At 30.4% G+C, this 18740-nt stretch overlaps 1 protein-coding gene across 5 annotated transcripts in view; it reads right to left on the bottom strand.

Moving 5' to 3' along the window:
- Positions 1–11574: 11574 nt before the first annotated feature.
- Positions 11575–18740, bottom strand: part of LOC106467439 (hemicentin-1-like) — a 120565-nt gene continuing 113399 nt past the window's right edge. For all 5 annotated transcript variants that reach the window (XM_022394295.1, XM_022394255.1, XM_022394402.1 and 2 more), the window contains 2 exons: positions 15450–15662; positions 11575–13209 (listed from right to left, as the gene is read on the bottom strand). In XM_022394295.1, coding sequence (XP_022250003.1) covers positions 13162–13209; positions 15450–15662 — 261 coding nt within the window. In that variant the 3' untranslated portion in view covers positions 11575–13161. The remainder of the gene's footprint in view (positions 13210–15449; positions 15663–18740) is intronic.

Genomic DNA, 18740 nt, shown 5'->3' with positions numbered 1-18740 from the left:
AAAGGGCGAGCGTGTTTGATGAAATGGGTATACGAACCCGCGACCCTCAGATTGCGAGTCGAGCGCCTTAACCACCTGGCCATGCCGGGCCATTAATAATAGTAACCAGGCACTTGAATAAATAGTATTTTGAATTCGATTGCTCGTTATATATAACATATTTATAGCAAATGTGAACATACTGTTTATGTAAGTCTTCCCAGCAAACATCTTCTAACCTAAGCTTTACCATTTAGATCAGTGACATTTGTTTATTTGAAAATTTATATACAGCATTTATTATTGCTTATGAGGAAATTGCTATTCGTGATTGTTTTCTTATGACATAAAATACTTGAAATATGAAAGATATTTTCTCATGTTGGCTAGCAACTCTTATTTCCATGAGCTATTGAGCACAGCAGTTCCGAGTTATATTAACTCTCAACAGCTCAGCTGGATTGATCACAGAGAATGTTATCCAAATGAGCTTTATAATCTTTCGTTAAAAAAAAGTAGAATGTGTGAGTTAAAAAAAAGGACGCTACTTTTAATAAAATTCATATACGTTTTACTGGAAGGTATCTTTTCTCAAAAGTAACATGATAACAAAAATTAATTTACCCAAAGAAATCCAGTAAAATGCTAAGAAACATCGATATTTAGTAATTATTAATCTGCAGACGTAATGTCTACCAGTAGATAATATTCCTATAATTTTAATACTAGAAAGAAAAGTATTAGTGCTCTTCAGTGGTACAACTGTAATTCTGCGGACTTGTAACCTGATTTAGATACCCGTTCACAATGTGTAGCTCTGTGCTTAACTACAAACAAGCAAAAACCAGTAGTTTAGAAGATTAATATGTTTAAAACCAACTAAAAATTCAGAAATACATTAAAACTATCTTTAAAAAGTACTTTCATTCTAATAAAAATGCTCTGAAGTGTAATAATATCGGAAAAAAATCAGTCCGTTATGTTTCTAAGCAACTGACCCATAGTACCAATTATTAGTGAAACCCAAAGACGAATACCGCATGATATACTTATCTAACGTTTAAAAAGGTTAATGTATGTATTTTTAATATGAATAAACTTTAGATAAGGTTGTACTAGACTTGTACACTGTTTAAGCCATATTGTAGAGATGTATGTTTATTAAGTTCGATTTGTAAGTAAAACCACGTAAAAGGTAATCAGAGAGGTAATTTACGAATCGTTGAGAAAGCACCCACAATAACTTGTTTGACATGTATCTGCCAGAATGTGATATTGCTTATTTTGATTAAAAAACAAAAAAAGAAACTGCATTTAAACAGCAGAATATATTTTGAATCTGTCAATTCTAAGTATTATACAGAAACTACCATGAAGCAGTTTTCCTAATACAAGAGACATTTTGGAAAATATCTATTCCTTTGCTCATAAAACGGGTTTAACTAATGAATTGTTTGGAGCGTGACCTTTAAAAATAACTTTGTTACACAATTTTTAGACTAGATATTTTTTAACATTTAAACTGAATATATACCAGTGCTTGAGGGTATGTATTCTCTAAATTCTCTAATTTGAAAAGATAATTCAGTCTGATATTGGTACTAAGTCTTTTGTATCTATGTACTTGTTCATTTTCTTTAACCTCTGACGTTTGTTATGGTCAAATGTGGTAATTTTATAGCAGTATTTGGGGTTTACATGTCATAAGCTATATAAATATTTTATTTTCATCTTATCTCTGAAAATTTTGTTGTCTCGATTTAAAATAATGTTTATTATATTACAATTATGGAACTTATTAGAACTAAAAATGATATGCTTACTAAAATCTGCTTTCAAAGACATCATAATAAAAATTCCAGTTAATTGAGAAGAGCAATATAATTTACTGCCGAGACTCAGTAGGCTAGAAAAGACTTAATGCTTATCTAAAACCATTGAAAACCAAATTGGTATTAGATTATTCAAGTGATAAATCCAATACTCACAAAACTTTTTGTGTTATTTTGCTAGTTGACTATTGAAATAAAGGCGGTCCTTGACATTTTTTTGGCAGCTTGTTTGTTTGTTTTAGAACAAAGCCCCATTGGGCTATCTGTTGTGTCTACCGCAAGGAATCGAGTTCCGAATTTTGCGCATTGGAAATCCGCAAAATTATTGTTGTCTCACAGTGAGACTATCTTTGAGCTCCAAACAGTTTTAGAGACATCTACACCAAATTCACACTGAATCTTAACGGAATCTCAGAAGCTTACACAAATATTTTATTCAAGAAATGCTTGTCCAAATTATATTATGTTTTAAAGACATGCTCTATTTTATATACTGCAATGTCTTCAGAATTATTACGTTTGGAAGTTCTCGTCGTTCACATAGTTTATTGACTAGACACTTCACTTTATTGTTTACTGTGTTTACCACACCAATGTGTTTTGCCCAGTAGTTTTTACTTGCTCAAAATATTTTTAGTTTCGACCAATAATATTTACATCTACCAAAATAATACAAATGAATACCAAAAGTATCAGATCTGGAAGAAGAGGATATTCAAAAAGCTTAAATTCTACTCCCAGTTGCCTTTATTTCTATGACATTTAGCCAGTTATCATTAATCAAACAAAAACTTCATGGAATGAAGTCAAATATCTAAATATATGCAGCAATTGATGCTTATTCACTTTTCAAAGAAAAACGTATGTTACACAATTTCCTGCAAAGGGTCCATAACCTTATATTTACTTATTAATTAAGATATACACATTCTATGTAAAAATAGTTTTATACAAAGATACTCGATAATGCTATTTTTTGTTCATTTTAAGGAGTTGTGTCCCTTATTACCTTTAATTTATTTTTTAAACTTTGTTAATGAGATATTTTCTTTGTAGAAACAATTCCGTTGACAGGAGGGCTACTGATTAATTAGATGTGATACTGATATTCTATATTACGTATGCTCTGATTAAAAGTACTTCACATTTGATATTTGGAGCTTCAATGTATCTTAGAGCTAGACTGAATTCGTATGCATTTTATTTACTGAAAATAATATTTTTTTTTCACATACGATATCATTAAAGCATTGTTTCTGACGAAGAACATTGGTATATTCCATAGGAATTAATAATACACTAGAGGAATATTGCTTGATATGTTAGGAACATGTTGTTGAATATACAAAAACGTATGTTTGTCTTAATACACTTATCTCATTCATTAGCTTGTCTATTTATTGTCTGCATATTGAATTCTTTATGACTCATAACATTAGAGATGTTAAGCTTCTATCTACGTGAACGTATTAGTATTATTATTCACAGACAAACAACAAGAAAAAGGTTTTAAAATCAATGATATATTTGTGGTTTCTATTTCCTTGTTCTTTTTTTGTCAATTTAACATAGACTTTGTACTTATTTTTATAATACGATAACCAATCACTATTTCAAAAAGTGAATTCTCTTTCACAAGAATAAACTGATAAAAATTATGTATCTTACTAGATTGTTAAGGTTACTTATTGGGCTTCTGCAGGAACTTAAAAGTAGCTTATTTTACAGAAATCCTATCCAACAAAGTAAGCCTGGTTACAATATATCAAATGAGAGCTTAAAATATCAGGATTATGAATTTTGACTATGATATTGCAGAACATTATTCCAATTTTTATTACAGCTAATAAAAGAGGAGTACAGTGTTGCAGATATCCCTCTCCTCTGCTTCAACTGAAAATAAGCAGGCATGTGCTTTGTAATACGTGTAGTTGATTCAGCAAATATTGGAGTCAAATCAATTGTCGTGAGGAGTTCTGACACTGATGGTTTGGCCTTACTGCTTCATCATCAAACTTCAATCAATGCAAACCAGAGCTACATGCTAACGTGTCATGAAGACAAGCATGCTTCTCTTACGAGATATATATTCCTGTTCACACGTTGTATGAGAAACCGACAGCTGCTCAAATGAAAATAACGATCACAGTGTATTGTATCAGTGGTTGTGATGCTGTTAGCTCATTCTTCTGTTATGGCAAGAAAACTGCCTTTCGTGTATTTACTCAAAAGGATGGCCAACTGTTAGACGATGCTACTCTTGTAGTAGATCCGATTTTTCTGCTTGTTGGGTTTATTTATGAAAATGCAAATTGCCATTCACGCAATTCACTGAGGTGTGAAAGAGCTGCCAAAGAGTAAGTTCAAACAAGATTCTCCCACCTTGTGTGCAGATTCTCAGATATATGTAAGAAACAACGAACCTCAAATAATGCAGCAGATTCTTGGTCCAACGGAATTTGATTTCCAGAGAGAAGAAAATGGTGGGATATATCTTCGAATGAAGAAACAGTGTGCTGGTGCTAATGAACTACTCAATGGTTTCATATTCCAAAATTCCTGCAATTTTGATGAATGCCCTTGACCACTGAATGAACAGTCCTGCATTTCTGCATGCACATGGGAAAGAGTGGTTGTTATTTCAGGCGACAATCTTGGGGCATGTTTTAATGCAATGACAGTTCAAGTAAAACAGGTTGATAAGGAGGTGGAGAACGATGTCGAAAGTGAAAAACTTGACAATAAATGAACAGTAAAGGATATGGTTGGCTTTATAGCTAGTTGTGAATGTCATTTGATATTTGTAAAGGTTCCAAGGTAGCTACCGTTTGAGATGGAAATACCTAGGTAGCATTTATGTCAATCATTTATGTATGTTTGTAATTTTAGGACATAGTAATTGTGAACATTTTTCGCCATTTTGCAACTTTGAATTTGTTTATTTGAAGGTAATTTGTTATTTTCAAACACGATTATTGTCGCAGTGTTCATATCACAAACACTTAAAATAAAATGATCCTTTTATTTTATTTTATTTTACATAGAATTACACTGTATCCACGTGAATACAAAGTTCTGTTTGATAACTAGAATCAAATTAGTTGTAACTTGTTGATTTCAGGTAATCGCAATTTTTGAAACTTCAAGTCTAAACATGTAATAGAAGGATACAGTGTATCAACCTGCTAATAAGTGTAAAAAAATAGTTTCAAACTATATGCAGAATACGTTTCAATTCTGTAAACCAGATACATTTTTGAAAATTACATGATAATATTGTTGTCTAAGGGATTGTGTATTTGATTTCTGATTTAGAAGAACTCTCAATAATTTTAATATAGATAATGCCAATCTTTGGTTGGTTGTCCACGAAAGTTTAATAAAAGTTATCATCAAGTTTCATATTTTCAAATATTCTAAGCTTTCATTTAATATATGACAACACATATAACTATGCTGGACAGGGTACCTATCCGGAGGTGAGTCTCTCTGTAACATTATTAGGTTCTTACATATTATAATCCTATGTGTTTTACAAGTGTTACACGTAAAATATATATATATCTATTTGGTTTGTAGCCATTCCATAATTTAATTAATCTGATATTCTAGCTCTATCTCTGTATTTATGATAATAATCTGAGATTGCAGCAACATACCCTTTTCTTACGTACTTCAAGAAGTTACAACTTTGCAGGTTTAAAAAAATATATAAGGCTATCTTTCTGTAAAAATGTTTTGTACGTTATCATGATTAATGTACGATCTTTAAGCAATATCAGTTATTCGTGTAATAAACATTTTGATTTATCACGAAGCTGCTGGTAATATATGTTTATATATATATAATCTTGCCTCTGCAACTTATTTTTACTTGGACAATCAGTTATACAATTAAGAGAACAATACGTGTAGATAATCTCAACAAATTAAATATAAACTAGATGTTTCTTATTAATAACATATACAATTAAGAGAATAATACGTGTAGATAATCTCAACAAATTAAATATAAACTAGATGCTTCTTATTAATAGCATATACAATTAAGAGAACAATACGTGTAGATAATCTCAACAAATTAAATGTAAACTAGATGTTTCTTATTAATAACATATACAATTAAGAGAACAATACCTATAGATAATCTCAACAAATTAAATGTAAACTAGATGTTTCTTATTAATAACATATATAATTAAGAGAAGAATAAGTGTAGATAATCTCAACAAATTAAATGTAAACTATATGTTTCTTATTAATAACATTTGGTAACGTATTTTAGAGCTACAATAACTTTAGAATTAAATTAACATTACTTTTGTGACAGTTTTCATGATTTACGATGAATTAACCAAAAACGTTTTGCTCCAAACGGGCTACTTATGCTAAGTATTTAAAAACATTATAATTTCTTTTTTATACCTTCAGCAACAAATAAAGTCTGTATTTTGATGATCTATATTTAACATATTATTCATTTTAACGATCTTTCATTCAGATAATGATAATCTTCGTTTTATTCCTCAGCACTTCACCGTTCTTCAACATCAGCTTTAGTGTAACAAAGCAACAATATAATTCTTAATTGAATTAAATATTTTTCTAAAATCGTGAAATATAAATAACAGCAAACTCGATTTGATAAGAATATACAAAAAGACTATTTTTTGTACTTCCTGTGAATACGTTTATCTTTTAATGATACTTTATTTACTTGTTAATCGACTGTATGTTTCCAGTAATTCAGAAAGTATTTAAATTCTTATTAAAGTTGAACAAATGCCCTTGTTTCTTTTATTCAAGTTCCATTTATCTCATTGAAGCTAAAACGTTTAGAAAACTCTGGTTTAGATGTTCTTATTTTTGAATCAGCAGCAATACTACATTTTTACTTCGTGTCCTCATTTATTTAAGATAGAAGCTATTAAGATATGTTATTAATAGGAATACGTATATTGATTAAAGAGTTAACACACAGAACCACACACAAAAGGTGCAATGAATTAAAAAACAGACCGAAAACTTGAGCGCATTCGAATAGTTGACTATTCTTCTTCAGGAAAATAAAGGGTGATGGTTAGTGAGTGCAATGTAATATATATGTACGTAAGCCGGATGTTCCAGATGAGTTAGTTGACTATTCTTCTTCAGGAAAATAAAGGGTGATGGTTAGTGAGTGCAATGTAATATATAGGTACGTAAGCCGGATGTTCCAGATGAGTTAGCTATGAAGCCTAGCCAATCATAACTGGAGACGTTACTGTCAGTTTTAGTTTGTACAAAAAAAAGTGTACATTACATTAATCACGTAAGAGTGATAATGGTTAAAAAGATGCTAAAATAGTTGCCATAGGATATAAAATATAATAAAAACAAAAGGGGATGGGAATTAGAGAAAATGATAATGAAAACATATGTATAGGAAACAATACCAAAAAATGGAGAAATGGAAACATGAATAAAAACATGGTTAATACTAATAGTAAAAATTAATTTAATTATAAATTTGGTTTTGTAATTCTTTTAGAGGCGTACGAAGGTCAACAATCCGGGGTTCGAGACTGATGACATTCGGCGTCACAGTACTTAACCGTGCTATCCAGTAAGCTTCTTTAATTTCCCTCTTTCTGTTTGATATAAAAGTTTTCTGTATACATCTAAATTTCATGTCTTCAAGAAAGTGGTCAGGCATGTTAAAGTGTTTTGCAACTAGAAGTTCTTTGTTCATTTTGATCGACGATTTTTGGTTATTAAACCGTTTCCATACAGTCGTTCTGGTTTGACCTATATACTGGGAGTTACTGATATGTACATATATATATATTTCTATTATTGTCACCCGGTGGGACAGCGGTAAGTTTACTGACTTAGAGTGCTGAAATTCGGGACTATTTTTAGTGCGTCCTCATTATTCTAGCTTTTATAATATTTTATTGAAATACTTTAATTTTAGAACATTAGAAATACTATTCATTAACATTATTTTTTTTTACAAAGTTAACCAAATACGTTTCAAAATTTTTCCTCGCCGCAGTCGCTATATCTATAATTTTATTTGAAATTAATCCAGTTTGAAAGAAAGTTGTCCTTTGTTTTCTAAGGTTTCAACGAAATGGTGTAGCCACGCTCTGTTATCACATTTTGAAATATATTGCTATTTAAAATAAGTTGGCAAGAGAAAAACATTCATATGATATAAAAATGAAACGATTTATATAATTAGAAAGAAATAACATACAATGTACTTACGTATTTTTATAACAAGATAAACAAGTTTTCTTTGTGTGTTATCAAGCAAAAAGAAGTAAAATGGCGGTTTATATGCCCCTCATGGTGATTCAACCATAAAATTTAGCGTTATAATATCTTAACTTAACATTTTTTTTTATCTGAATAAATAAATGTTGGAAACGAAATGAAAATACTAAGAATTAGAATCAAATTTTAAAAATTGAACGCTGTTGCAAAAAAATATAACAAAGTTAAATTACACGGTAAAAAGTTCTCAATTTAGAAAAAATTAACGAATCATTTACAAAATATTTTCTAATTTGTTTTTTTTTCTTGTACTGTTGACTATGTTGACAGTCGTTGATCGTTTATCAAAAAAGAACATAGGTTTTAATTTTGGGGATAAATAGCCTTAAAGTTTTTCTTGGCAGAATCAAAAGTGTCTTTTGCCAAAAATAATCTTTCCAATGTTGGTATCATCATAAGGATCTAAAGAGCTAGCTATCATCATATTGATAGCAATACTATCTAGACACACATTATGTATTCAGCATTAACTTTTAATTATTGTTCAGCCACGAAATTAACACATTAAAAAATTAATTTAGAATTTAAAAAGTGGTATAATTTAAGATCAACCCAGATTGCGCCATATCTTGTCATTGTGCAATAAATGGTTAAAAGCATATTGCTTATTAAAATTGGGCATAATACCCTGATCTAATTTTCTTTTGACAATTGGTTGTACTTAACAAATCTCATAAAACAATATCTTCTTTTGTTGTTTTTTTACTTTTTTATTGTTAATTTTTGTGTAACTATTATGTGGTAGAAATGTTTTTAAAACTCAATCATCGTAATAGTTTAGCTGATTTTGTTATTATTCAATAAAGAGATAAATATTTTAGTAGCGTAACATAATTTTCCTGGTATCACTGTAAAACTTAGTACAATTAATCATGTTGTGAAATGCCTATTATTGTTCACAATCTCGCCCAGATGTTTCATTGCATTCCTATGTCATATTTCTACTCGGAAGCTATTAAACTGTTATATTTCTTGAAAGAGGAAAGAATATTATGAGCAATATCGCATATTTGAATATTTTGGACGAGTGAATCCACATACACATATATTTCAGTTGTATCTATTAAAATGCTCATTTACACAACTACATAGCATTTGCATCATGTAAAACTTATTTCTGCATGAAAGCATTTCTGCATTTTAAGTATTACTGCGGTAAGTACAAAAATCTTTCATCTAGTATAATGCTGTTCGCTTTTGTTAGGTTTCCAGGCTTTGTTGCAAATAACAAGTAGATCTATTTGTCTACATTTTTACCTTAATGTATTTGCACTAAAGCTTCGTTTATATACATATATATAATTAGAAAATATTCTAGTTTTCGAAAAGATCGTAAGGTGGCTGTACATTTTATACCAAATGAATATATAAATATAGTCATAAAAATGTAACACTCGATTTCTAGGAAACTAGGACTTACATAGTATTATTGTGGTTTTATTAATTATAATATTTTATGATTTATAGAAAACATTTTTGTTATGAGAACCTATCATGTTTTAGCATCGTATTTTAAGGTCCTCTGAAGGTTTCACTTTTAAGGGAAGTACAGAAATCTTATTGATCTTCTTGTTCTTAATGGGTTTGCATGCGAACGCCAAACCCAAATATAAGAAACTTGCTTAACCCTTAGAAAATATTCAAGTGTGATAAGGACGTGTTAAAATTAAGTTTTTAACAGCATTAGTTAAAGTTAATAATGAAAAATTGTTGTTTTCAGAGTGTGATGGTAGTTTCTTCAGGGGTGAAGTTGTTTGTTTATTATTGAGCTCCAAGCTATACAATGGGTCATTTGTGTTATACTCACCACGAGTTTATTAGTAATATAATACTCTGTTTATTAGTAATATAAATCCGAAGTGCAGCAAAAACTGACGATAGAAACGAACACGATAAAGCTCCACAGATATGTTTCTAAATATGAATGCATATAAATTAATAATGAAGTAGGAGTCTTGAGAAGCCTTAGGGTACTAATCAACTACACTGTAGTATGAGCTTTTAGTACGAATGGATTGCAGAAATCCTAGAACTGTTGGGTAAGGGAAAGCTATTACACTTCGATATGATAATTATATAGATTTATGAATAAGTAGGAGTCTAAGTCAAATAATATCGGATCATAAAGGAACACAATAAAATATGTGAGATATAATTATAGATAGAAGAAAAAAGAAATTTTAATGGAAAGTAGAGATCATTGGGTATTCGTAGAATTGCTGTAAGAAGTATCCAAAACAGAATAAATGCTGCAGTAAAAAGTACATAAACAAGTAAAGTGATACTAGTTGGATAGATTGTAAAATGATTTTTAATCCCTACATTGGTTGGCAAACTTAGACTGCTTCATCTAGCTATACAATATTACAATATGTTTATATGTCCATGGAATGGACACAACATACATAAACTTTCAGTATAGCCATATCCCCATATCCCTGATAGCTATAAGTTTTACAAGAATTAAAACACAATCACAAATTTATAAAATTTAATCTTTACTTTAGCCTACAGATATATAAGGCTGCCAAAGAAGGGAATAAATTTTATAAATTTGTGACTGTGGTTGTAATTCTTGTTTCATTACTTTTTGTAGCAGAATCCCTACTTCATTTCAAAATTCATAGCTTTTTAATACCCTTGTTTGTTTACCTTTTATGTTATACCTGTATAAAGTGTATACTTTACCTGTAGAAACTGTCACGTGTTTATCCATTGCTATGTAGCACCATCCGTTGGGTTAAAAAGATATTTAAGTACGTGCATGATATGTTTACCATTTATGTTATACCTGTATATATATATGTGGATTTTTATCGGAATATCAAAATCGGATACTCACAGATCAGTCAAGGAAGCTGGAGAAATCTTGTAACGATAGTCCGAATTGTCTGGGCGCTAGCCTCGCTGACGTGATCAGGTATTTAGGTAGTAGACAAAACATTTGGCCCTCCAGTGGCACAGCGGTATGTCTGCGGACTTACAACGCTAGAAACCGGGTTTCGATACCCGTGGTGGGCAGAGCACAGATAGCCCTTGTGTAGCTTTGTGCATAATTAAAAACAAACAAACAAACAAACAAAACATTTGATGCTTTACAAATATTTGAAATATTAGCGGCCTTTTAAGCGTATTAATACTATATATGCGTATAAAATATCGTAACCAATACTTTCAATGGTCGGTTTTTTACTTAGGGATTCAATACAGTGGCTTTTCGGTTAGTGAATTATTTGAAATCCTTGTCGATCCGCACTATTAAATACTACCGTACTTAAAATAAATGACAAAAATGAAAATAGTTTAAAATTGAAATATTGAGAACAGTGAGAGAGAGAGAGAAAGAGAAAAAAAAAGATCGGAATTTTAAGGAGAATTACTCTAAATAAGTAAAATTACGTAACATTTTCATAGTTTGTAAAAAAAAGAAACCAACCATATATTCTCCCTGTTATTGATGCTTTTTAATAATCTTTGTGGAAGGGTTTACATCATTACACCATTCATATGAAGGCAGAATTATATCAATGGAATACAAAGGCACAATTTAATACATTTTACACTTACAAAATACCACATTTCGTATTATGAACTTAAACATAACACAGCTTTAATATCTACTTTGCCTAATGTCTAAAACAAACGGGCTAACTGTAACTTTACCAAAATATATAAATTTTTGAATATTAGTAAAGAAAAACGGCACATATAGAATTTAATTTCTAAGCTTTTTACAAAAAACCTTAAGTAATTAAACTATTTTCTAATAAAAAGAAAACCAGCAATAAAAAACGTGGATTTCGCTATTGTAGTTTTTAATATTGTTTTGATGTTTTTTATCCAAAATAGAAATAATATGCAGCTCTTGAATCCAAAAGAAGATTTTGGATACGTAAATTTTGAAATATAATTTGTTTTATGAATTTTTATTACAAATAGCTTCATTTAGTTTCAGATTTATTGATGACAATACTGAACAATACTGGCATAACGAAGAAACATTTGATTATTATAAACATGATTCAGATATACATATCATTTTTAACATAATTACGTATTCACCTTCAAAACTAGAGATGACCAACCTGAAGCAAGTTATAAGTGAAAGAGTATAATGATTAATTTCAGCGTCATTATAATTATACAGATTTACAAATAAAAATACAAGGAAGGAGTTACTACTGTGCTACATAAATAATTCCACAGTATTTAGAAGTTTTACACACAATGAAAAGTCCACGATTTATGTAAGGAAGTTACTAATACTGTTGAAATTAACATAACAATTTAACAAAACATAAAAAAGAAAACGTGTCGCTAGCAGCACGTTGCTTAGTTTTGCCTTTATTTCATTCGTGATATCGTTCATTAAATTATATTAAAAACTCACTAAATTGGTTTAAACTACACAGAGAAAAACAATACAGTAAATAGGCTAACTGAAATAAAAATACCTGCACAAGAACAACAATAGATCTTAAGCATAAGACGTCTTCCTCTAATATTCACTATTTTGAAATAGCAACAACCCGTATTGAATAGCTAACGTACACAATAAAGATCTTAAATAAGCAAAACTAATTACAGCCGTCGAGGTGAAGTTTTGCAAAAAGATTTTATAAAAAAATAAAAATAAAACAACGTGAGTGATATTTTACTGAGTCCATTACTTTCTGAGACATTCGTGTGAATTGCTACGTTTAGCAACATAGAAATCTAAAAACAAAAATCGAAAAGGCGAACTTCTTGAGATAGAATGTTAAAGTAAGAATGAATACATGGTTCGTCTTTTATAGATGAGTCAGCACTCTTAGAATTATTGAAGTTCTTCAAGATGTTGAAGTCATTCTTCACGACGAATAACTTTGATAAGGAAGATTCTGTAAGGAAATGTGAGAATTATCACACGCATGCACGTAGGCAACAGGGTAGCCTTTTATGTAGTTTATGTCAAATAAGGGTTTCTAAGCAAAACATCGAGACATACAGATCTTCAGCAGTGACTCACAGAGAACGAACAGTTATTCTGTCAAACAGGCGTGGACACCGTTGGTTTGTCTCGTTCCATTCGCATCCACTGAAAACAAACACAAAACTCTTCTTTTTATGAAGCATATTTAACGCATAACGTCAGAAACATACAAAGAAAGGTTATTTTACAAAATGTAGAAGGGTATAGAAAAACTAAGTATAACAAGTAAACAAACTCAATTAAAACTCAAAAGCGAACGTTATGAAGAGGAGAGCTATTACAACGATTTCACAGATAGATATAAAAATTTTGAGATGGATGTGTGGTATTTAAGCGTCCAAATTATTTCAGTTTTACTTCTGTTCTCAATGCAACCTATTTACATTCCAAGAGATCCAATTTTCATTTCTATCATCCTAAGGATATGAAACCACTTTAACACTTCAAAAACATATTTCTCTTTACACTTAGTTTAATAATTGAATCTATTCCTGTCGCAGACGACACTAAAAGTTGTGATTTGTAGTATCCATAAGCATACGCTAGATTTGGATTAAATAATTTACAATATTTGCATTGCATTTAGAAATGGAAAGGCAACTGGCTTGTATGATTTCCTAAGCAGAAGGAACCACAGATTCTTAAGAATTTCGAATTTAATTGCATTATATTTTCTCAAAGTATTTTGGTTTCATTTTAATTCTAAATACTGCTAGAACGAGAGAGAGGTTGAACTTAATGACATTACTGTTACTGGTTTATAGACCAGTTAATACTTTTGTCGTTATAGTTGTTTGCTTTAATTTTTTATCAGTGAAGTCATGAAAAAAGTTATGGATCCAAGCTATTTCGCTTTTCATACTTTTAGAAACTTGTATTTCGAAGTATAAGACAACAAAACTGTAATGCAAAAGAAGAACTGAATACACGAATACTTTGATTTATGTATAAATAACTTGTACGAGCGTTTGCCTTTATTACATTTCCATGTCATCTCATGTGATATTATAAATATTTTTTCATAAATTGTGATATCATAAGAAAGAATTTTATTTAAACAATTTTTGCGTTGTTTCTCAACACCTGAAATGAATACGCGCCTGATTATGGTTCTATTTGGATCACAAAATTCATATCATCACCTACTGCTCATAAAACTCCTAAAGACAACAAACTAACATAAAGTAAATGAACAAAATATAAAAATAATTTATTGATCGCTATTGATAGAGTAATATACTCTCTTCATATAGTTCTTATTTTTTACCTACCTTAACATTACTATTTAATTTAGGATTCACATACTTCTACTGATATTCTTCAGAAAACTAAGTTTTCTAACAGTTGAACTTTCTAATGATAGTTTTTTTACAGAACCATTAATTTTCCCTTTGTATTTTGTAAATGTCTGTAGAATATTTGCAAGTTTCAAATTAATATCCTGCTAAAAATCATATCTTATGCAGCTGACAGCATAGCTTCTAACTGTAATCCAATGTGTATAGTCTTCAATTTTCGTAAAAGGTGTAAATGTGTAATTTAGAATGCAATTTATTTCAGCATGGATTTATATCTGAATAAGTTGGTACTTTATTTGCAAATGCCTTTGATCTGTAGATAAATTTAGATAATAGCTAATAAAACGTGGGAATGTAACTAAAATGAAGAATTGTGATAAAATGCGGTATTTTTAAAGTTGTTGTTCATTATAAGGTAAAGACAGTAGCTGAACTAGGAGCTATGCTAATATATAAATATCATCATTTAGAATTTCTACAAGAAAAATAAAAACAGCATTAATTAAATAGTTAACAACCATCTAGTTTGATGTTTTGGAAAGTTTGCAACGGAACATTGTGAATTCCATCAGATACTTAATCATTTCATGATTGAAATATATTTTCATTCCATAAGCGTAACTTACCTTTAATCTAACTTGACAATGTAATAATATGCTTTCTTATTATTGGAGACAAGTGATTTGTCATAACATGATGTATATTATCTTTTTTTTTTAGTAAATGTTTATCAACAGCTAGATAAGATAATATGTTTTCATACACGTATACAACTGTTACACATAAGTCATTTGTGTCTTTCAGATGGAACGTTTGTCGTAAATTGACACAATTTAATTATCTCCTATGAAGTTGGTTATTGAATTCAACACACATTATTCTTATTCGTGCAATGCTTAAAGGAAAGGACTAATTATCTTGGCTATTTTATAGTTCATCTTGTACACCTGCTAACTCTAAATTCCATTGGGTATTTAAATGCAAATTTCATCAAAACAAAAGAACACAATCAGACACCGCATAGAACTACTTCATTAGGTTTATCACCTTTTTATCGTCTTTCCTGTTGTTCATTAATGGAGTTTCCACTGAAAAGCCTTCTTCCTCTTCCTCAGTTTCGTTACCGGGAGGTGATGTTAGTTTCCTAGACTTCTGGAAGTCTATTGCAGCATATTCTGTCGGTGGGTCCTCAGATGTTCTTACCATGTTAGTCTTATTTTCTGGTAATGTCAGCTCGGCGTACATAAGTTCCTCGTCATTCTGTTATGGTTATATATATATATGTTTATATATGTTAATATTTAGAGGAACACTACTACAGCACAACACTGGAGCAGTTCCTTACCTAGAATCGTATTTCTGAAAAAAAAATCATCTACTCAACAAGGCCAAAAACCCAAAACATAGCACATAAAGAAAGACAAAACTAGGGCCATAACTACTAAAATGGACCTCAGTTAGAGAGTTATCCGGAGAAATAAGATGTACACAACATTGGGAGTGTACCATCTATCATATGTAATCTGTATTTGTGAGCCTCGGATATGACATAAAATTAGAGCAAAAAATTATCCTTGCTAAGAGAGGTTAGTTTGAAATGTTGTGTCTCTAACGCTGTGTTGTTAAAAAAAGTGCCTCATTTACTGGTGGGGGAAGGGGAGATTTTCTCAGTTTGTACCACTCATGTTCTTTGTGTGCGATCTTCTTTGTTGTCTGGAATTACACATACATACACGTATATATAAAACAAATTAGAGGTAGTAATTAGTTCGTTAATTATGCAAATATACCACGGAATACAATTTGTTTCACACAAAATGTATCAACTAAGCAAGATCTGATTATAATGTTAATTTCCAATTATTGGAGCGAGGTTAGAAAAGTTTCAAACTCTTTATCCAATGACATTTAGCTTATCAGCTTAGAAAACGAAAAAAAGTGGTCGCATTTACCTTTGGCTTATACATTTCTTATTTTAGTTCAACTTCTTGCTAAACTTGTGCCGGAATTAAAGACCACAACTTGAAATGTTTTACTATACATTTCAAACTAAAGGACACTGATATTTTCTTACTGATTGAAAAGCATCTTAGCTTTTGGCTAGAAGAAACGAATAACAAATGTATTGAAAAAACGAAACATTAGATAAGAATTTTATTAAGTCTCTTAATTCTGAAATAACTGCAAATCAATGAATAACTAAGATAATTATTAGCAATTTCTAGAATACTGAGTAACTTCTTGCAGTGAAGAATGAGTAGTGAATTGTTACGGCCCAATAGACAGTTTCATAGTTTCTTAGAAGTCTTTATGAGTCAAAGGAAACTTTCGATTTGACAATACAAATTAGGGAGATCTTCATGTGCTTGAGTATACATTAATATTATTAAAATAGGTAAATACTGTTTCCATGGAAACTTTTATGGAACTTTAATCTACAATATATATATATATACCACAAAAGCACAACCTTAAATATTGGAAATTCGCTTTAGTATTATCTATTTAAACAAGCGTGATAAAACTGAAAAATAACTGTGGATTTCAAAGGATTTGGTGAAAGTATCACACATATAAAAAACTTGTGAAAAAAGTGGAAGCGTTAACTATAAAACACTTAAAAGAATGTGTCCCTTGAAATAAAAAATATACTTTTTAATTAATCCTACAACAAATGAGTTATTCTTAATACCAATTTTTCCAAAGCGAGCGTAAAATAAAGTTAATATAATTCTATATTAAATTTAGTACCAGTGTAAAAAGAAATAATAAATCTCAAGGCAAGTAATCAAAGTAATGCTTGTTTTAACTATTGTAATTACTTTCAATGATTTAAGATATAACTATGCCATTAATCACTTACAATATTACATATGTTAATATAAAACACGCTTGAATGATTAAAATACTTCAGTAAAAAAATTAACTATGAATGAGCTAATTTAACTCACACACTTAGGTATTGATTTAAAACGACATTGTGTTTTTACAACATCCTATTTTGGTCGTCAGCAAGGAAACATTATTCGTTGTAGTATTTTTCCTTTGGACATACTTATTGTACATTGTTTGGTCAATAATTTCTTATCCATCCAAATAAACATTTTTAGGGCATTCAGATTGATTTAAAACGACATTGTGTTTTTACAACATCCTATTTTGGTCGTCAGCAAGGAAACATTATTCATTGTAGTATTTTTCCTTTGGACATACTTATTGTACATTGATTGGTCAATAATTTCTTATCCACCCAAATAAACATTTTTAGGGCATTCCGATTATTTGTTTGTACAAAGTAGACTGATTATTTGATTTGTCATATGATTTTTTGTCTCCTGTAAAGATACAGATATAGTGATATCATGTCTAAAGTAAGGGAATCGATAATAAAGACTGTTCAAAAAATATATGTCGTCGAAGGTTATTAAAAATGTGAATCGAAAGAGGATATATCTGCCTCTTGTCGACTCTTCTTCAATGACCAGAGAAAAGAATGATTGAACAGGCCTGTAAAGTAAAACAGACACCATACTGTGCCCTTGTTGAATGATTATTTTAACAGCAGTCTATTAAGTTTAATTGTGCCGTGCGAAAAAAAAAACACAAAAAAAAACAGTCATATGGCTACTGCTAACCATCTCAAAAGCTGTTTATATCAGATGCAGCAGGAATAAATGTCTTCAGTTAATCTTAGAGCACAAATTGTGGACAATGAATAAGTTAAAACGTGTTTATTTGGTCTGATGAACTTTTTTTTTCTATACTGGCGGAATATTTAAAGTATTAATGAAGCCACGCAAGGTACTTGACCATGAGAGTGTCTTTCCTATCGTGAATTTTATTGGAGGTAGCGTAATGGTACTGGAGCCGTTCTCTTATCTTTTGACTTTTTTTAGAAACGCGAATAATGCTCAGAGTGTACTTTAATGTTATTTCAGTTCATGTTCATCGCTACGTGCTGTATTTCCAAACTGATGATTACGGGCTTTTTCAATACAATAGTGCAACAATCTATCAAGCTCGTACTATTTCAATTGACTTTCTTGGACCGCACAATTAAACGGACCTCAGTTCAATAGAACATCCTTGAAAGGAGCTTCAACGTAGCATTTGACATCGCAAGACTCAGACAACATATTTGAACCAATTTAAGGCCAAACTACTCAAGAGATAGGATAGAACTGAACAGAATATAATTCAGCATCTATGTACACAGAGACTAGTTTGTTTGTTTGTTTTGAATTTCGCGCAAAGCTCCACGAGGGTTATCTGCGCTAGCCGTCCCTAATTTAGCAGTGTAAGACTAGAGGGAAGGCAGCTAGTCATCACCACCCACCG

This window comes from Limulus polyphemus, unplaced genomic scaffold, assembly GCF_000517525.1.
Source record: "Limulus polyphemus unplaced genomic scaffold, Limulus_polyphemus-2.1.2 Scaffold2, whole genome shotgun sequence".
Lineage (NCBI taxonomy): Eukaryota > Metazoa > Arthropoda > Merostomata > Xiphosura > Limulidae > Limulus > Limulus polyphemus.
Note: the sequence above shows the minus strand (reverse complement) of the source record. Positions and strands in the feature narration are given on the sequence as shown.